This window comes from Aspergillus campestris, assembly GCF_002847485.1.
Source record: "Aspergillus campestris IBT 28561 chromosome Unknown P168scaffold_5, whole genome shotgun sequence".
In the NCBI taxonomy this organism is placed as follows: Eukaryota; Fungi; Ascomycota; class Eurotiomycetes; order Eurotiales; family Aspergillaceae; genus Aspergillus; species Aspergillus campestris.
The window spans coordinates 1,770,793-1,790,246 of NW_020194340.1; the positions used below are offsets into that span (position 1 = coordinate 1,770,793).

The 19,454-nt window shown below is 52.2% G+C and overlaps 9 protein-coding genes across 9 annotated transcripts; 4 read left to right on the forward strand and 5 right to left on the reverse strand.

The window, feature by feature from the left end:
* Window positions 1–16: 16 nt before the first annotated feature.
* On the reverse strand, window positions 17–1,479 carry P168DRAFT_268305 (ACL4 family protein). Its single transcript, XM_024835083.1, has 2 exons — window positions 769–1,479; window positions 17–712 (listed from the first exon to the last, which is right to left on the reverse strand). Exons 1-2 carry the CDS (start codon window positions 1,320–1,322, stop codon window positions 70–72), a joined length of 1,197 nt encoding a protein of 398 aa, XP_024693816.1. The 5' UTR covers window positions 1,323–1,479; the 3' UTR covers window positions 17–69.
* A 137-nt stretch (window positions 1,480–1,616) lies between these two features.
* P168DRAFT_252463 (RWD domain-containing protein) lies at window positions 1,617–2,632 on the forward strand. Its single transcript, XM_024834329.1, has 2 exons — window positions 1,617–1,858; window positions 1,927–2,632. The coding sequence occupies exons 1-2, from the start codon at window positions 1,792–1,794 to the stop codon at window positions 2,559–2,561; spliced, it is 702 nt and encodes a 233-aa protein (XP_024693817.1). The 5' UTR covers window positions 1,617–1,791; the 3' UTR covers window positions 2,562–2,632.
* Window positions 2,633–3,109: 477 nt separating this feature from the next.
* P168DRAFT_234200 (LYR motif-containing protein) lies at window positions 3,110–4,081 on the reverse strand (the record flags this gene model as incomplete). The annotated part of the gene is made up of 3 exons (XM_024833403.1): window positions 3,110–3,739; window positions 3,805–3,971; window positions 4,030–4,081. The coding sequence occupies 3 exons, from the start codon at window positions 4,079–4,081 to the stop codon at window positions 3,110–3,112; spliced, it is 849 nt and encodes a 282-aa protein (XP_024693818.1).
* A 639-nt stretch (window positions 4,082–4,720) lies between these two features.
* P168DRAFT_234634 (E2 ubiquitin-conjugating protein MMS2) lies at window positions 4,721–5,386 on the reverse strand (the record flags this gene model as incomplete). The annotated part of the gene is made up of 5 exons (XM_024833424.1): window positions 4,721–4,781; window positions 4,837–4,916; window positions 4,982–5,107; window positions 5,165–5,244; window positions 5,314–5,386. 5 exons carry the CDS (start codon window positions 5,384–5,386, stop codon window positions 4,721–4,723), a joined length of 420 nt encoding a protein of 139 aa, XP_024693819.1.
* Window positions 5,387–6,016: 630 nt separating this feature from the next.
* P168DRAFT_235193 (putative endosomal peripheral membrane protein (Mon2)) lies at window positions 6,017–11,423 on the forward strand (the record flags this gene model as incomplete). Its single annotated transcript, XM_024833447.1, has 6 exons — window positions 6,017–6,094; window positions 6,151–6,221; window positions 6,263–6,459; window positions 6,508–6,714; window positions 6,773–6,852; window positions 6,903–11,423. 6 exons carry the CDS (start codon window positions 6,017–6,019, stop codon window positions 11,421–11,423), a joined length of 5,154 nt encoding a protein of 1,717 aa, XP_024693820.1.
* A 631-nt stretch (window positions 11,424–12,054) lies between these two features.
* P168DRAFT_310625 (vacuolar protein sorting-associated protein 26) lies at window positions 12,055–13,800 on the reverse strand (the record flags this gene model as incomplete). Its single annotated transcript, XM_024839411.1, has 6 exons — window positions 13,466–13,800; window positions 12,862–13,334; window positions 12,778–12,802; window positions 12,551–12,667; window positions 12,143–12,316; window positions 12,055–12,107 (listed from the first exon to the last, which is right to left on the reverse strand). Exons 1-6 carry the CDS (start codon window positions 13,683–13,685, stop codon window positions 12,055–12,057), a joined length of 1,062 nt encoding a protein of 353 aa, XP_024693821.1. The 5' UTR covers window positions 13,686–13,800.
* A 1,451-nt stretch (window positions 13,801–15,251) lies between these two features.
* On the forward strand, window positions 15,252–15,669 carry P168DRAFT_290021 (uncharacterized protein). The gene has a single exon (XM_024837122.1). The coding sequence runs from the start codon at window positions 15,314–15,316 to the stop codon at window positions 15,497–15,499; it is 186 nt and encodes a 61-aa protein (XP_024693822.1). The 5' UTR covers window positions 15,252–15,313; the 3' UTR covers window positions 15,500–15,669.
* Window positions 15,670–15,732: 63 nt separating this feature from the next.
* On the forward strand, window positions 15,733–17,210 carry P168DRAFT_252476 (gluconokinase). The gene is made up of 2 exons (XM_024834330.1): window positions 15,733–16,303; window positions 16,378–17,210. The coding sequence occupies exons 1-2, from the start codon at window positions 16,085–16,087 to the stop codon at window positions 16,828–16,830; spliced, it is 672 nt and encodes a 223-aa protein (XP_024693823.1). The 5' UTR covers window positions 15,733–16,084; the 3' UTR covers window positions 16,831–17,210.
* Window positions 17,211–17,249: 39 nt separating this feature from the next.
* On the reverse strand, window positions 17,250–18,941 carry P168DRAFT_252478 (putative 2-oxo acid dehydrogenases acyltransferase). Its single transcript, XM_024834331.1, has 4 exons — window positions 18,698–18,941; window positions 18,530–18,633; window positions 18,405–18,476; window positions 17,250–18,347 (listed from the first exon to the last, which is right to left on the reverse strand). Exons 1-4 carry the CDS (start codon window positions 18,867–18,869, stop codon window positions 17,271–17,273), a joined length of 1,425 nt encoding a protein of 474 aa, XP_024693824.1. The 5' UTR covers window positions 18,870–18,941; the 3' UTR covers window positions 17,250–17,270.
* Window positions 18,942–19,454: the final 513 nt, after the last annotated feature.

Below are 19,454 nucleotides of genomic sequence, written 5' to 3' on the forward strand. Positions count from 1 at the left end.
GTTGGAAGTATAGTATGTCTTTTCTATTGGTATCATGTATGGAATGTAAAGAGGACTATATGTAACTTTTCAAGAGTCCGCCATCTCATCGTCACTGTCGGACTTGATCTCGTCTTCCCAGTCTTCTTCGCCCTCTTCGCCTTCTTCGTCGTCCTCCATTTCCTCGCCCAGTTCTTTGTTCATCTCCTGGACCAGTTCATTGGCGTGCTCTTTGATCGGCTCGTCCTCGTACTGGACCAAATCGTAGAGGGTCAAGCTTTGTTTGAGCCATTCTCGACTAGCGACAAGGGAAGCGAGTCTCTTTTCCTCGGGGGACACGTCGGATTGCGCCTCCTCTTCAGCGTCCTTGGGGGCCTCTTTCTTCTCGGCCAGAAGGTTAAGACACCATCCTCCGAGGTACCACGCTTCCACACTCTGGTCGTCTTCCAAGATCAGACGCTCCAGCACTCCCAGAGCCTCGAGTTCCATGGAAACCTCCATCAGCAGACGAGCGAGACTGATCCGGGTCGCAAAGTCGGGGATGATCGGATCCTCGGGCGGCATGTCTTTCCATAGTTCGAGACTCCGCGAGAGGGCGGCACGGGCGTCATCGAGCCGTAGCTGTGAAATTCGGATGGAGGCAAGCGTCTGCATCACCTCGGGCACATGGGGTCCCACAAGTAGCGCTTCTGTGATCAGGGCCTCGCAGCGGTTTTCGGCATCTGCCTCCCAGCTGGTAATAGTCAGTAACGTTTGCAATTATGATTCCAATAAGTAAGCGCAACTCACGAAAGGTCAGTCATGTAGATCTCAGCCACTCCGCACAAGGCGTTGGCCATCTTCCGCTTCTTCTCATCCAGCTCGATAGCCTCTGCGGGACCAGGGTTCTCCTCCAGCTGTCGAATGGTGTTCCTCAGAGTTGCCACTCCCTTCTCGAACCACTGAACACTAGCCTGTCCGCCTTGCTCGTTCAGCTGAGCCAGCCATAGGAATTTCTCAGCGCCTCCTCCTTCAGACTCAGGTATGCTGCCATCCGCGTCGAGCTCGACCGCGCGAAGGAAATGCTGCATCGCGGCTTCCACCTCCCCAAGTTCCACATAAATCTCTGCGACCAGGTTCAGGGCCGACAGCTGGAGGGGCGAATTGGCGGGCGCATCGTTGAGAGCCCGCTCTGCCAGCGGCGCTGCCGTATCCGCTTGTCCGGTCTGTAGGAGTAGTGTCGCTTGCTCCAGGAGCTTGGAAGGGTCTTCGTTCATTTTCTGTTTCGAAACCGAGCCGCCGGCGCCGAGGACGGACTTTTTCGACTTGGATTCCTTCTTTTGCTGAGGCTTGGATTTGCCCATGGTAGGATAGTCGTTTCAATTGTACCCAATGTGGTGCCTAATGGCAAGAAAAATATGAAGTGAGGAGAAGACCACTGTAGACAATCCAAGTATATAAGCAATTTGGGATTTTTTCTTTGCTGCTCTCTTCTTTCTTAATTGAAAGCGAGAGCGAAAACGGCGGAGCTGTAGAAACCCCATTTTCGATGAAATAATTTTGGGCCGTTCCTTATCTGTTTGGCTTGTTTGCAGGTGGGACTGCAATCTTGTATTGCGGCGTCCATGACCGTTTGATGTGCGATCGCTGTTTGTATATCCACGTCGAAGGGTGTCTCTCGTCGCCTTTATTTCTGAGTGCAATTATTGTGTTAGCTAACTGGAAGCTGACTCTTCGTGACGCCTTTTATTCATCTATTTTGCGCCCGTCAGCGTTCCAACCCCTCAGCCACAAGTACCCCTCCAATACCCTCGACGGCATAATCGAAGCAAGATGGGTCGTGAAGACCAGATCGAAGAGCGCGAGGTGCTCGATTCCATCTTCCCCGAAGAGATTACAGGTGTGCATTACCTATACTGAAACGCCCGCAAAGCGAAGCAGTTGATGCTAATACTCGAACACCCTCAGACGTATCCGATGTCTCGTACCGCATATCCATCGACCTAGACACCCCAGAAAACGAGATCGAAGAGACCGAGCCAGCCACCCTGATCTTGCAGGTCACCTACCCAGCAGACTATCCGGATGTGGCTCCCGAGCTCGAAATCTCCGCGCCCCCCAACGCGCCCAGACACCCCCGGCTAGATGTTCAGGAAGACCGGGGTCTACTACTGGAGGCTCTGCAGGAGACCGTCGAGGAGAACTTGGGCATGGCGATGGTCTTTACGCTTGTCAGTGCGCTAAAAGAGTTAGCGGAGCAGCTGATGGCCGAGCGTGTCAACGCCGTACACGCCCTGAAGGAGGTGGAAGCCGCCAAGGCTGAGGAGGAAGAAAACCGCAAATTCCAGGGTACCGCTGTTACGCCAGAGAGCTTTTTGGAGTGGCGGGACAAGTTTATGAAAGAGATTGAGGAGAAGGAAAAGAAGGAGCGCGAGGAAGAGGAGGCTAGCGATAAGAAGTTGACTAAGAAGGCACCTGCTAAAGACGAAAAGAAGCTCACCGGGAGGCAATTATGGGAGCGCGGTTTGGCTGGAAAGGCTGACTTTGATGAGGACTATGAGGATGCTATGCCTCCGGTGGAAAAGATGAAAATAGCTGCATAGCGTTTTATTTGCTTAGAATTGTCATGATGTGTCTAGTGCTATTCTTATCCAACGCCTTGGACTCTTCCTGTAAATACACATGATAATGAACATAATGGCGGGGAGTCCATAGATTGCATTATTTTGCAATGCGTATGGTTGTCTGGGTTATCCCAATGGCCAAGGCCGGAATATGAGGTCCTGCGGCAAGGCAAATGTTGATACGAAGCGTCGCCTGATAATTCACGCTCCAAACCGGATGCGCCCACTGCCCCGAACACGCCGGTATCAACATTCAATGACGAATCTTTGGGCGTCCGTAAAATCTCGCGTCCTCGTGTCCAAAGCCACACTATTCGAGGCGCAGCTTGGACTGACGCAACGGATGTTCAAGGCGTGGCGAGGCCTTGAATATCCTGGGGGAGTATCCACTGCGCTTTATATCATGCCAACTTGGATGGCATATTCCTCCAACAATACCCAAACTACTTCGGGTAAGGACCACGCTCGACGGGCGGTTCGTTGATCATCGTGAACGAGAAAAGACGGGAATCATTCCTGTGAGACTTTCACTTTCCGGCCGACTGATGCTTCTGCTCTTCTGCTGCTTTCTCGCGCTCAGCAAGCACAACCTCCCACATGGCTCGTGCGAGCGATTTGGCTTTTGCATCAGTCTCATAAATCTTCTCATTCACGTCCGTCAAAGAAGCCTTGATCTCATGCCCCCATGACGCACGTTCTATGCCCGTGGTCAACGAATCCCAGTGGTCTTCAACCTTGGCCATATCTAGTTCGGCATGCAATCTCTCACGGCGTCTGATCCGTTTCCAGCGGTTCTCCAGTCTCGATCGTATAACGTCGCTTAAGAATTTCGGCTGTGGCTTTTTTATCCGCAGGAATGGGATACCGCGCGCGTTGACTAGGACAGGAATTCGGCGCTTTCCATTTACGATAGGTCGCGGTCGGGACAGGATAGAGGTGGCTTGCGGATGCCGGGTGAGAGTCCGTTTTTCATGCTCCTTGGCAGTCTTTCGCTTCTGTTCCTTTTTGGATGGCGGCTTCACGGGCATTCTTGCCGACCGGGCTCGTTGCACTTCTATCTGCTGTTGTCTCGCGGATTCGGTTTCTGAGAGGAGGTTTGTGATGTGACTGGTCGCCTTATGATCGCCCTGAGAAGCTGAGTATAGTAGGTCGAGAGCCTAATTGCAGAACGCGCGGTTTAGCAGTGAGTTTCACGCTGGTAGCCCAAAGCGAATATACACACCTCGTACCCAGCCTTCAAAGCATTGGCCGTTTTCGAAGGACTTTTTAAGGTTTTGTATTTATGGAACCGTTGTTGAATGAGTGGCTTGCACATATGAAGCTCGGGCGCTGAGCTGGGACTGGGAAGTCGACCGCATTGTCGGAGGAGAGCGCGATAAAGCGCTTGACCTAAAAGCAGGTGTAAACATAGGTTTCCCACGATTGGGCCACAGGGAGCATTTCTCACATGCAAATCGATGAACGGACGAAACTCGGGGGATATATACTTTATGTACCATTGTGGAGGATAGAGCCCCATGGGCAATTGCTGGACTTGACTCCGTCGGTGCCGGAGATCTCCATGATATGCGGCCGGAGAAATTCCTTGGTAATGTCACGTGCTTGACCATGCAGTACCGGTCAATTTCCTGCTGTTCATGTTTGCTAAAAAAGGCATGAATAAGGATGGAAACACTATGGATCTTAGATGAGTATAAAATGATTTAATGAAAACATGACTGTGTTGTGTATGTTGAGACATCCTGTTCTGATACGTTGGTTACTAGGAATGGTATCTTGACCGGAGTATAGAATGTATATATTAGACCGCCCCGCTGATAGAATTTCATCTTTGAATCATGAGAGTGTGTCCTAAAAGGGAACGACTTTCGCCTGTAGGTCATTGTTCGGCATACTTTTGCATAGCGGATTCGTAGATTTGTCTCTGAAAACAGCGAGAGAGAGAGAGAATAGGAAAGTAGTCTAGAAAAACCATAGATTGAGACTAGACTTCAGAGAAGTTGAACCAATACCCGTCGTTATGCATTGACTGTACACGCTCTAATAATAAGCCAGGTGAGGGAGACATAACTGAACCTGACATGAAACGAACCACGACTCCGATTTTAGCTCTCTTAACATCCCAAGCAACTAAATCTCTAGAAATTCGAGCCCTCCGGAGGCTGAGGAAGTTTCTTATGGTTCGGGAGCGCCATGTATCTGGGGAATGCAAGCGTTAGCCAAATAAACTTCACCGAATATACGAAATGCCCACCGTCTAATTTCAAGGAGGATGGTCTCCATGTTATAGTCGCGCTTCCACTGAGCCAAGCAAGGCAGCTTGGTAGGGTCAACCTGGGAGGATGTTAACCACAATCCGCCCCAATCTGAGCACTAGCAAAACATAGCGGGAGTTATACCTTCCCCGTTCGCGGGTCGACACATGGGAGGTTGACGCGGGAGATGAACTGAATCTCCGGGGGGTGGTCAGGATAATCGGGACCGCAGTGAATATTGACACTGTAGATTCTGTTCTCGTGGACACTCTGTATTCTCGCGAGTCAGTATCCGTCGTGCGTATTTGGAGGAATCGGGGGACCAACGTGAGGGGGACCGAGGATGGTGCCATTCCAGTTGCTCATCATCATATCCTCGCCATCGGCAAGACCGTAGGAGCATGCCTCTAACCCGATAGACCATATACATCAGTAATCTGGCATGAATGGGGTGCAGATGAGTGCAATATACTTACCGGGTCCTTGGCCCTTCTCGCCCTTCTCCAGCTCCTCCAGGAGCCGGAAGTTTCTGGGCATTTTAGCCGCCATTGTGAAGGTGACGGAAGTGGTACTCCAGACAGTAAATATCTGAAAAAGTACAATATAAAACTAAGTGGAAGTTGTTGGGCACAGAAACAATGGTGTGAGTGGTTTCTATGGCCGGAGAGAAAGAGGGGCACGAATGTAGAGTCAGTCAGGTATATCCCACCGGATGTGTTATCGCTTTGGCCAAGGTCCAGCGGGCACTCCATTACTAGTCCAGGTTCGGTCTAGGCCGTCAGGCATGAAGAATGCAGCACGTGATGATAACGGGCAAGATAGACATCACGTGGGGCCACTAGTCTGTTGGTGTCTTGGCGGCAGGCGGTCGGTCCCTGGGAATGCCTCTCCCTGGCAGCGAAGTACTACTAACTTGTTTGTTGTATGTTGCTTGAGATATCCATCGTCTTGCGCTTGATTGACTGTGTTTCTAGTTCGGTGAACCGGTCCCTTGACGAATATATATGGTGACGACTTTTCCAGTCTGCTACGATTGTATCATATTGATTTACCGGGAAAACAAAGCAATGAAGCATAGTACCCTATGAAGCCACATCAGCTCTATCGGAGTCGCCCTAACCTTACTACTCGGAGCTTCTAGCGGCATCGGCCATGCTTTGATCCCACGCGCAATTGGAAATGTCCTCCCAATTTCTACAGTCGGAGCTTTTGAACCTCATTCAAGAGTCCAAGAGGAAAAACACCGACTTGCGACATGTATGTTGAAGCTGTCGATCAGGTGCGACGCCGGTATTCAAGCTTACATCATCTAGGCCGCCGAAGAGTCGCTAAATGACCTGAAGGCATTGCCTTCTACGTCTGAAGCCCAGATATCTGCTGGTAGGTTGCGCATGGAACCTATAGATTTGTGATTGTTTGGACTAGCGCCCTCATTAATTATGCAAAAGACCTGGTTCGCAAACCTAAATTTGTCGATCCATTTATTCTAGCCTGCCATGGGCGCCATGCGAAAACCGCTGGAATCGGAGTTGTATGCCTGCAAAGGCTGGTGGCGTCTAGATCATTGCCCTCTGAGCGATTGAAGGATGTCCTTGGCGGTCTTAAAGAGACGACGAGTCTGAGTAGGTGACTTCCATCAGATGCATAGCTCTCATGCTGAGACTTTCCAGGCCTAGAGATCCAACTCAAAATCCTGCAGACGCTGCCTTCTCTATTCCAGCACTATTCCAGCGACTTGAGCGGAGAGCTCCTCGGGAGTACGTTGGAAATCTGCGCCACGCTGCAGGCAAGTAAGACCCTTGCGGTCTCCAGTACGGCGGCGGCCACACTACAGCAACTCGTGGTTTCGACTTTTGAGCGGGTTTCCACCGAAGATAGTCAGTCCAGATAACTCTCTTGCTGTGTTGAAACTGGAAACTAACATGTTTCGCGTAGACGGGTCCAAGTCGACAGTTTCCGTCAAGGTCGATGGGAACTCTGTAGACATTGGGGTTTTGGCATATGATGCTCTGCGTGTAAGCTTGGTCCTTAGCTCCTATGTGTGTTCGCTAACGTAACCTTTTAGGTTTTGGATGATCTCTGTCGTCTTGTAGATGGAGAGCCCTTGCAGTTTTTACGAATTAAATCACTGTCGCCCACGTTCACTCTGGAACTCATTGAAAGTGTCCTGCTCAATAGTGGCCGCCTGTTTGTTGATCATGCGGAACTCACGCAGGTCCTCCGGACACGACTTGTGCCGCTGACCGTCAGGTACTTGTCTGAAAGGCACTCTTTTGCCCAGTCTGTCCGCGTCTCTCGGATTCTTCTCGTGATCCTCAAGCGCCACATGTCCCTTCTGACAGCGGACTGTGAGATGGCTCTGAGTTTAATGACGCATTTGCTAGAACCCGATGGAACATCTCCCTGGAAGCGTGTCCTCTGCATGGAGATTTTTCGCGGCTTGTATGCTGAGCCAGGGCTTGTACGGCTGATTTATTCCTTGTATGACGGAGTAGATGGAAGAAAATGTATCCTAAGAGATCACATGGCTGCTCTGGTCCGTCTAGCATCTGAGAAGCCCGCCGTCATAGGTGTGAGCAATCGCTCAACAATGCCGGCGGGGGCAGGACACTCGAGATCCATGACGGAGGACCAGATCACCCTTGAAGCCAGTGGTCTTGCTGGTGTAATTGGGACGACTGTCTCATCTAATGATACTAATGTGCCTGGCATCAGCACTCAGTGGAGTGTGGTTCGCACGGCTTACATTGAACTGCTGGACAAAACTGATCCGCCGCCTCCTCCAGAGACCTACATTTATAGCCTTGTGCTAAATTGCATAAGTGCCTTTGCGGAAGGGCTTGCCAAGTTCATTCTTCCGTTGACGGTCCCTGACTTGAAACAGAAGAGGAAGAATCGGATCGCAAACTCCGAGCAGAATGGCAGCCCCGCGAGACCTGTGCAAGATCTTCAACGCACCGATTCCTCGAAAAGCATTACCAAAGCAAGCCCTAAAAGGTCGACGATACCCCTCAATCCTCTCGAACTGGATTCCCATCCTCAGTTTTCAGCGATCAAGACCTGCGCTGCGATCATTGACAATTGCTGGCCAGCTATCCTTGCCACATGCTCCACCTTCCTTTACGCGTCTCTAGATGACGATTTCTATCACAACCTTGTTCGTTCGTTTCAGAAGCTGGCTCACGTGGCGGGTCTTCTGAGACTGTCTACTCCACGGGATGCGTTTCTGACCACACTGGGAAAATCAGCCATGCCAGTTGACACAAGCGGCATCAAGCTCACAGGAGGCGCGACGACAGCCAAAGGTGCTTCTCAACATAGCTACCGTGGGGATGAGAAACGGAAAGGACCAGACTCGTTTGTCGGTTCATCAGTGCCTGCAGATACGGCCGGCACATCTTCGGATGGCCCTTCGCTGTCCCTGAGCACAAGGAATCTTCTTTGCTTGCGTGCTTTGCTTAACCTGGGTATTGCTCTAGGTTCGACTCTGGATCAGCCGGCCTGGTCTATAGTTTTAGGCACTCTGCAAGATACGGATTTATTAGTTGGGACGTCCTCGGTAAAGCCAAGTGCAACCGGTGAAGCTATATCCGGTGCTGAGGCGACCAAGGCCAATATCGGCGCCGAGGTTTCTGCGGTGCAGGGAGCTTCAAACAAGATGTTCGAAAGCACGGGTGATTATCCGAGCGATTCGTTCGAAGAGATCTTGTCTGCGCTCCTGAACCTTTCAGGCGATTCTGAAGAGACCAGTCCAAAAAAATCTTCAGACAAATCACCAAGCGGTGTGGGGTCGGCAAAACGCAGCGGCATACGTCGTGACACTCGTCGCGTGTCACTTGCTATAGGCAAATCAAGGATGCCGGGCGAAGAACTGAAATTTGTTTTGGAAAAAGCCAACGAATTAGCGAAGGCAAACCTGGAGCGTCTTTCTTCTTTAGTAGAGGATGAAAGCAGAGCCTGGAGCCTCTTGACTGACAAATTGATGTCAAGCGCGGCGGATGAGACTACTAGCCAGCCTCTTCGCTTACGGGCCAACGAAGTACTCAACAGCCTTGTTTTCGAGACTATGAAACAAAGGGAGGATGATGATGAAAGCACACAAAACGCACGCCAAATGAGGAATCTTCAGGCATTGAGCACGCAAATCAAGCTGCTCTACGACAGGAGCCACTGTGTTCCGGGATCGCCTTCTTCCTCCATCGCGGAGGTTCACCAACAAGTCTTGGAAGTATTGAAAGCGATCCTGGAGCAATATGCAGACACGTTCGCTGAGGGATGGACTGTGGTGTTTGAGATCATCTCTACTGTATTCGGCACTACTCTACCCGAAGGCATCGAGTCAGTCCCTTGTCGGAAGGCCAGCAAGACCACATTGCTCGCAGATTCGCCTCGACTTATTCGAGTCTCATACAAATCTTTGCAACTGATAGGATCCGACTTTATCTCCCTGCTCCCATCACCATGTCGGCTGGACCTTGTGGACTCATTCTCAAAGTTCGCGCTGCAGCAACAGGATTTCAACATCTCGTTGACGACAACGTCCTCGTTTTGGAATGTTTCTGACTTCCTTCAAGGTCAGATTGAGGAGTTCTCCATCGAGTCCCAGGTGGATGCCTCGGTGACCGAGGAGAAGCTCGCGACATTGGCCAAGAATGAAGAATCCTCTGTTTCTCGGAATGCTTTGTGGCTTCTCCTCTTGCTGCGAATCGTCGATCTCACTACAGATAGCCGGTCGGAGATCAGGAATTGCGCAGTCCACACACTCCTGAGGATCTTTGATGCTTACGGTCAGCAATTGTCTCCCAAGGCGTGGCGGTTGTGCCTCAATCGGGTCCTGTTCCGCATGGTGGAGGAAGTCGAGACTGAACTCATCGAAATCAACGACAAGGGAGTTGATCGAAGCTCCGAGGGCCTTAGTTCTTGGGTTGACACTACGGTTGTCATGATCAAGGGAGCGTCCGACTTGATCACCACTTTCTTTGATCCTATCATAAAGGATGAGGAATTCGACAAGTCTTGGAAACGACTATTTGAGTACTTCCGAAAATTCATTGCCCTGCACATCCTGGATATCAGCGAAGCCGTATTCACCAGCGTCTCCAAAATGCTTGTTCGAGTAGATGGGCCGCAAGGGTTGAGCAAACAAGCCGTGCAAGTTACATGGTCACTCTGGATGGATGGCCATCCTGCCGATAGGGAGGATTTGCTGGACCTGGGAAAGCCCAACCAGGATGCCGCTTTGGCATATCTTGAAGCTTTCCAGCAAGTGTACCGCCTTTACAGAGAGGATTTGTCGGAGGCGGAAATTGAGAAAATACTCGGGCATATGCGTTTCCTCGCGTGGAATTCTATTCTACCCCGATATTCGCCCGACATCGACCGGCCCTCCGACCTGCAGTCCCTGATCATCAAATGCACCAAGACGCTTTGCACTGATAAGACCGAGTCTCAAGCAAATATTCTCCACTGTCTCGCGGAATTTGTTGATTCCGCACTTTTGAAATGGACGCCTGGAAGCGATTCCCGCAAACCGACATTTGTCGCTTTCTCCAAGAGTGCTATCGAGCTCCTCAGGTGGTACATCGCCGATTTCGGAATCAAGCAGGACATATTCAGCAACGGCTCCCTAGTGACAGCTCTCGAGCACCTCGCCAACCCGATCTCTCAGAAATACGAGTGGCCGGGCAAAGACCGTGAGCCATCTCTCTGGCAAAAGTCCACCGCCGCATCTCTAGACATCCTCCAAGTCGCCATCCCATACGTGGAGCAACAATACGAAAAGTCGCAACAATCAGTAGTCGAGCGCTTCTGGGACTGCGTCGTCCACATCGCCGACGGCATCGTCTCCGCCAGGGGATACCGCACAGTCCCCATCCCCAGACCCAACCTCCTCAACGACGAATCAACCGACATAGCCGCATTCTCGCGTCTCAAAACCCTGATCATCCCATCCCTCGGAGCGAGCACCATCCCAGACTGCACCCGCCGAGACTTCGCCTGCGCCCTCCTCCGCCCCTCCTTCATCTACGCCCCGCAACGCTCCGACCTTCCTCCGAAACTACCAAACGACCCCCTCACCAACCTCTACGACATCCGCCCCGGCCGAACATTCGACCCGCCGCCCACCTCCCGCACCAGAATGGCCTACACCCTCATCGACTCCCTGTTCGAACTCTCCGCTGCGCCAGGGCAAGACCAGCAGCGCGTCCTGCTTGCCCGCGACATCTCCCCCTACCTCATCCTCCGCTGCGCCGTGGCGCTTAAATCCTACATCGCTGACCAGCCCCTCCGCGGCCTGATGCCCCAGCCGACGCCCGCGCGCAAGGCTCTCCTGCATCTTCTCCGGGGAATGGTTAACTTGCGCAGTAGGCCGTCGACTATCCCTCCGCTTCCGGTTGTTAAGGGCAAGAGGAGCACTAGCGTTCCTGTCGACGAAGATGACGATGATGAAGGCGCGAACTGCAACAAGCATCTAGAGTGGATATACCCGCTTGTTGTGCAGGCGGTGCAGGTAGCAGGGAAGGAGAAGGACGATGGGGAGGTTCTTCATGCGTTAGGGAAGGTGTTGCAGGAGATAGGGCGGTAGGTGGTGGTCAGTATCTAGATATATGGTTTGGATTGGAATGGGTTGTTCTAGTTGTCGTTGATTGATTGATTGGTTGGTTGATTGCTTGCTTTTTAAGATTGTGGAAGAGGTCCATGTGGAGACTGTATGTATATTGTACGGCGAACGCATTTTCGTTTTCTTTTCTTTCCGTTTCTTTCCAGTGTCTTTGGTAAATATAGAACACAGGCCACTTCGTGGAGTTTTGCTACGAGTCATTTATTTGTGGAGAGAGCTTTTATTCTCCTTCTTTGCTTTTCTTTTCTTTTTGCTTCGCCTGTTTGAAGCGATATGTAGGACGGATGTCTAGATTGGTAGATCGGATGAGAGAGAATGGACTTCACTTGATAGATTACCCGGTCCAGAAACAAAGGGATAATGATGACGATAGACGCTTGCTTATCAGACATACAGAGGACAAAGGACAGCGGTAGACGGGAGGGTATAAATGTGGCTCGTGGCTCGAAGACATGGGAATGACCGTCCGGCTGATCGGACCGGCTCGACGGCCGCCGCCGAACTGGATGCAGACAGGCAGACATACACACAGGTAGATGGGTATATAAGGTATTTAAATGAACCACATCACGTAGAAAGTCAGTTAGCTAGCTGGTCAGGCGAGGATTACGCCGCGGGAGCGGTCACATGTTGAGGCTGGGGCTGAGGCTGAGGCTGTTGTTGTTGTTGGCTGGGAGTGTGACGCGCCTCGCGTCCGGGTCCGGTAGTGGCCGAACCGGGCGGCAACTGCTGCTGGTATTGATTCTGAATCTGCTCTTGTTGGATCAGTTGCTGCTGGGCTATCTGCGGCGTAGAGGCGATCTCGGGGGCCTGGCGGTAGAGGGCAATTTCGGATTGTTTGAAGTAACGGCGGGCGTCTAGAGTTGGAGATTAGTTACGTCTATCGCAATAGCAGAACCGACGCGCGAAACATCGAGGAAACCGGGGAAGAAAGAGGAGTGGGGCGGGTTTAGCGTGGGGGGAAAGATAACCGGTCGGCTATTGATACAATTGATACGGCGAGTGGGATGAGTGGGATGCTTTCGGGTATCGAATTTCCCAGGCACCAATGCAGACAGAACAACCCCTCCGGTGTACAGATGCAAACGTACCTTCGTCAATGAGGACCAAGCTCAGATAGTAACGGGTGGAATATTTCTTGTTCACGTCGCGGAAGGTGGGCGTCAAGTCGAACCCGCCGAGGAACAGACGGATAGGGATCGTTTCACCTGTGAGCTGTCAGTACGAGGACGGGATTCCACTGGTGAAGTTGTTCGCATATCGCAAGTGATATAGCATCGTTCCAAACCACCGCGACGGCAAACACGATGCAACGTACCCCGAGAAGGCGAACCATCCATGATCTATCAGCCACCCACCCAGTTAGCCAAACCCCGACGAAAATCGAGTGGTGAAAGCTCACCTCGAACCGCACCAACGTCTCGCTCTCATTATACTGGTTGGGAGGCGAACCGGTCGTCTCGCGTCGGATGATGGACAACTCCATGTGCTTGATCTTCAGGCGCACGAGAAGGAAATAGATCCGTCCCACGATAACATCCTTCAGGTGGTATTTCGACTTGGAGTATTCAAACTCGATATGCAGGCAGTCCTCGATACCCACATCCATCTTGATAGGGCTGTTGGTCTCTGGGGGCATGCGGTAGGAGTAGACCCACAGGTCCTTCTCCCGGACTACGTCGGCCATGCGCCGGGACACCGTGACGCGGACGAAATACCGTAACTTGACGTTGATGCCATTGTAGGACTCGTACTGCTTCTCGATGTTCTTGAAGTTGAAGGGGAAGGTCTGGGGGTGTTGTAATTCTCCGGGGGCGGCGAGTTCCTGCACCAGGGAGAGGAATTCGTAATGGTTGCCACGGTCGTAGAACATTTCTGGCGAAGATAAAAGTTAGCGCTCATGCAACATCATCTACGGCATGATCACACCACCACTCCGCCACGGACAGAGAGACAAAAGAATGCCCCGGACGAGATGCGGGGTGAATGCGATTGGATGGGCATACCGATCGTTCCAATGAACTGCACCTTGATGCCGGTGTGCTCCAATCGTTTCCCATCCTTGGGTCGGACCGTCACGGCACCCTTGACCGACTCGCCATCCATGTACAGCGGGACCCGTTCGCGACGACCCTTGTCGAGCTTGACGTCGACCGACTGACGGTCATCGCCGTCGTCGAGAACGACGTCGATATCGACGGGGGTGGAGAAGAAGAGGGACGTCATGGCGGGGAGGGAAGGGAAGAAAGCGGAGAAGGGGTTGCAGAGACGGAGCTAATATCAATTGGAGGTCGTGGCGTCGTTCGGCAGAGAGAGAAACCGATCGAGTGTGATCGTGAGAGTGGGTGTTTCGATCTCTCTCCGTGTCTGTCTCCAGTCCCGCCGGAGTCTAGATGGCCAGCGTCATTCCGTCCCATTGCGGCAGGCGGTGTGTCCGGCCGTATGTCACGTTTCTCCCTCCACATAGTACGGAGGACATACACACACTCCAACAGGATATGGTCAGGAAGATCGGACTGGATCAATTGCAGATCTAACTGTCTATATAGAAACACTGACTCTGGGCATGTTTAAGCTTCAACACTGACTAGACACTAATGTGGCCGTCCTACAGAACAGTACACTCCTACAAATATAGGTAGTTGACGGACTCTTCCGCAATAAGACGGCTCAGACCGATACGGATGGATCCACTATGCAGATGACCATTGACGAAGACATCTCTATCTCTTACATCCCTGCTCTGATTGACAGATGACGGCGGTTTCTTCGACGAGTGGACAAGGATGAGGGGTAAACCAACACTGGAGCTGAATGACATGAGCGACTGACATGGGCTGAACTGGACTGGACTGGGCATGGACTTGAGACGTCTGTTAGTTGGACTCAATTTTCCCGTCCATAACAGACACGACTAGGGGCACGAGGGGCATGGGGCTCCACTTTGATTGGTAGAGAAGGTTCAAAACCCGACCCAGCCTGGAAACACGTTTCCGGGGCTGATGGGTAAAGTCCAATCCGACTGGGACAGTGTCCACTGTTACCGTTCGTCGGCAAATCTCAGCCTGTATTCCCCCCGGGCTGAGCCATCGATACCCGTGCGTCTGGCCGCAATGCCCGGAGGGGTGTTGCAGCCGGATTAGGAGCAGCGCTGACTGGGGATGTTTTCCGTGGCAGAGTTGGCAGTCGGGTAAGTGCAGACGGATACATGCAGGATTGATATTTTTTTATTGATTTATTTGGATGTTTGAATCGGTGCTTATGATTGATACATACTATTGTTTTTTGTTCCCGTGATTTGTTGGAATTAGACCTGTTCCATGTTGATCAAAAGTACGGTGACAGGTCAATGATAATCCATCCACAGATGAAATTCGGGCAATCCAAGAGACAAAGTGGGACAGCTGGTTCCTGAACCAGTGGGATCGTCTAGGCCGGTGAATTCAAGAAAAGGACACTCCTTTTTGTCTCCTTTTTTCTCGCCCTTGGGTTGAGGGAAAGAATCCATGAAACAGAAACTACTTCACAAAGGGGGATAGCGTGGGGGTGGATTCCCTAATACACGGTCAATACGGTCGGATTACGCCTCCATTAGGCTGGATGATCAATCGTTTCATTATCCTTTGTTATTGATTGATTCTTCTTCCCCGGCGCAAGGGAACGGGTGACATCATCTCTTCCAGACGGGGCTCTCCCGGCTCCCCTTGCACCATGCACCACAAAGAAACACAAAGACAAGGTGCTCGCTGGACCGGGGAATGCGATCCGCCTTGTGAAAGTCCAACCCTTTGGGCAGACATGGTCCCTTCCAACGTGGTACAGACATTGTTGGGAACGGGGGGAAAAATGAAGGAATGCCTTTCAGAGCAAACAGCATCCACTCGATCGGATCTCCCGCTAACAACCAGCCCGCCGGACTCTTTCTTGTCTCTTTACTTTTCCTGCTGATGGTTTGTCCCCACTCGCCCCCGGGTATCGAAATGATGTATCCCTTTCTCCTCCTGCCCCTTAATCCTGAACCGCAAGGGTTGATTGATTGATCAGGATGGCCAAAATGGAACAGCTGGAAGACAATCGACAGGATGAATCACTCAACACTAAACATTGACTGAAAAGGACCGCCTGATGTCCTAACGGTACCCTGCATGGTCATGGCCTTGGTCACGGTCATCATTATCAATATCATTCTTGTGATATGATCCAATATCAGATAGAAAGAAATATAAACCCTTTCTTCCCCCCCCCCCTCCCGGGCCTGTCCATGACCCACCGACCCAACTTCCATACTTCCATACTTCTTCTTCTCCCTTCCATCCTGCCAGCTATAACAACCCCACTTCATTTCCTGTATTAACCCGCCATCGCACCCCATCGTGCCCAACCACGGCTGAACTGTATACCACTGGACCACCGATTGGTCGAACCATACAATCTTTCTTTCCTTCCCCTTTCCCAAACAACGAATCGCTCCGTCCCCTCCGCAAGCGTCATAGACTTCTTTCCTCCCTTCCATCCTTCTGGCGCTTTTCCTTCCTAGGCATCTTCCCAAACTTGAATCTACTACGGTCGTCTCCCGAAGAACGCAACATCTATTGCTCGATTATCACCTCACCGTTCGTTCCACCATGTTGTCCGCCGGGGAACGCATCCAGCCGCCTCGCAGTAATGCCGCGGCAGTCACAGGCGCCTTGAATCAGTCGTCTGCCTCCATGCTCGGATTGGCCGCGCACAGGGCTCCCACGCAGCACATCTGGGTCGTCACCGGCCCAGCCGGCTGTGGGAAGAGCACCGTCGGAAAGGGAATCCATCAGGATCTAGGGATACCGTTCTTAGAGGGTGACGATGTGAGTATCTATCCTTCTATACACCTTTCAAAACATCTCGGCATGAAAAACAAAGCAAAAGCTAACCAAACAAGTTCCACACCAAATCCAACAAAGAAAAAATGAGCTCCGGCACGCCCCTCACAGACGCCGACAGATGGGACTGGCTCATCTCGCTCCGCCAAGCAGCCATCGACGCGCTGTCCCCCTCCGAATCCAACAACTTCCACCCGCCCGCCGGCGTCGTCGTCGCCTGCTCCGCCCTCAAGCGCAAATACCGCGACGTCATGCGCGTCGCCGCCTACGGCGCCCCCAACGTCCAGATCCACTTCGTGTACCTGCGTCTCGACGAGGATGCCCTCTTCCGCCGGGTGACCCAGCGCCAGGCCCACTACATGAAGAGCAGTATGGTGCAGTCGCAGCTGAATGATCTGGAGGAGCCCGAGGGCGAGTGGGATGCGATGACCGTTGATGCGGATGTTGCGCCGGAGGTGGTGAAGGAGGAGGTGAGGAGCTTGGTGAGGGGGAAGGTGGCGGAGTTTGAGTGACCTTCCTTTCCTCTTCTTCCTCTTCCGCTTCCTCTTTTGTTGTTTTTGTCTTTCTTCGCTTGATATCTTGGTCGTGCTTTTTTGGTCTTTGGTCTTTGGTCTTTTGTTTGGAATTTGGCTTTTTTCTACGGAATGGGACGATGGACGGATGGATTTGGTTCGGGCGTTTTCATGGAGTTTTCAGTCACAGCTAGACCCCTGCTGCTGCTGGATTCGTATTCCGATTGTTATGTCGATTGATTGGGCTTGCGCATGCGTTCAGGCGTTCTATTCTAGCTTTATCACGGACTTGCTGGTTCATTTCATACAATCTTTCACACACTATGACTTCCATGACATTAGCTTGATCTCTATCCTATAATTACGGTCTAAATGACGTCATGGCCATACTTCATACTGTAGTATAAATCTAATGCATTGATTTAATATACCCAATCCGGCTATCGCATATTAAGCAACATCCCCTCCGGCGCCTCCATCATCTCCTTGATCTTAGTCGCCATGCGCGCCATCGTCGCCCCGTCTACGACGCGGTGGTCCGCGCTCCAGCTGAAGTTGACCAGCTCGGCTGGAACCACCTGCCCTTCGTCATTGTAGACAGGCATGGTGCGCGACTTGCCGATGCCCAGGATGGCCATCTCGTTGGGGATGACGACCGGGCCGACGTAGGTGCCGCCGATGTTGCCAATGTTGGACACGGTGATGGTGCCGCCGCTGAGGTCGGCCGGCGTCAGCTTGCCCTGCTGGCCTAGGGCCGCGAGGCGCGTGATCTCCGCAGCGATGTCTGCGATGGAGCGGTTGGCGACGTCTTTCACGTTGGGGACGATTAGTCCTGTGGGCGTGTCCATTGCGACGCCGATGTTGTGTCGTGGGCGCATGATTAGCTGTGGTTTGTCGGCGTTGCTGGATGTGTCGAGCTTGGCGTTGAGGAGGGGGTAGTCGTTCAGGGCGAGGGAGACTGCTTTGACGACGAAGGAGAGGAAGGTGATTTTCTGCGGGTCCTTGGGGTTGTTGGCGAGTCTCTTGCGCAGCGCGGTGATGTTGCTGATGTTGAGCTCGTCGGCGTAGAGGAAGTGTGGGATGTTGAGCGAGCGTGTCATGGTCTTGAACATTTGGGCTTGGAACGGCGAGAGGTCGACGGCCGTTTCGGTTTGAGGTGCGGTTGTTGGGGCCGGGGATGGGACTGGGGCTGCGGCTGCGGAGTCGCGGTTGGCAACGAAACGCTGCACGTCTTCCTTGAGGACGCGCCCGTCTTTACCGGTTCCATTGACGTCTTGGATGTTGACGTTGAGGGTCTTGAGCATGCCCCGCACTGCGGGGGTCGCCAGCATTGCGACTCGGGATTTGGGAGGGCTGACCGGGGTGTTATTTACAGGAGGGGTGGGTGCAGAGGTCGCCGTGGGCTGTGTTGGTACGGGCTCTGAAGGAGGGGGAGTAGCTGTGGGCTGTGGTGCAGGTTCCGGTGGAGGATGCTCATCGGGGTACTGTTTGTCGTCGACTTCTATATCGCAGAGTGCCTTTCGGAGGTAGTTAGCATTGGTGTCTTAGAGATATTAGAAGTTGAGTCTACCTACCTGGCCGGTTGGAACAGTGTCGTCAGCTTGGAAATGAAGCTTCTTGACCACCCCTTCATACCTCGACGTGATCTATTCAAGCTGTTAGCGGCTGTAGACATTCGACAAGCGAAAGAGGTACTGACATCGTCTACGGCCTTGTCCGACTGATATTGACACAACGGCTTCCACTCCTCGATATGGGCGCCTTCCTCGACGTACCACTGGATGATCTGGACTTCCATGATGCCTGTTGCGACAAGAATGAGCGGTCTGCCATTGCCATAGGATCTCCTCTTGGAATGGTCACTCACCTTCCCCCACATCCTTCAGCATCTGTGACTTGATCCCCCACAGCGCTGGAGCAGCGTGAAACTGACGGCGGGGTACGTATCTCCCCAAAGAAGGGACTGGAGCGGCTCTCCACGGGGAGGATGATCGGAGAGCCCTGGGGAGGCTCCCACCGTAACGTCGTAAACAGCTCATGATCGGTGTCTACCTCAAAACCAAAGTAAAAGACAGTTAGGAGGAAGAAACAAACCGAATCGACCAGAGGCCATTGTTAAAAGGCGCTGCAGAAGGGGGGGGGGACGAGACTACTGATCTCCTCCTCCTGCCAGAAACCCCGACGATAACCGATGCCGCGGGCGTCATCGCACGTGACCCTTCTCCGCATTCCGCGCGGATCTTTTCTTCCTTTTCTTCCTTTTCTTTCCGCTCTTCTTCTCCACGACGCGAACCTCACGATGTATTCCTGATCAAGTAATCTAAGTTCAGCTATAGTCCCAGTGGGTCCGTTGAGTTCGGTGGAATATGCCGATCGTCATTCACGCGGACGATAGATCGGATATACTCTGAAGTATCTGGTGTTGAGGATGGTGACGCGGTAGTGAGTATAACGATAGTACCTATAGAGTCAACCGTATTAATTATCTGGCCTAGCAATCTCCTTTTCAGAGTTGACGGTCCACTATAAGTACAGACTACAGAGTACGGAAGAATATGATCTGTTTAAAGGTTTCGGACCAAATTGCCGGGAGATCTGAGGCACTCGATGCCCCCCATTATTGG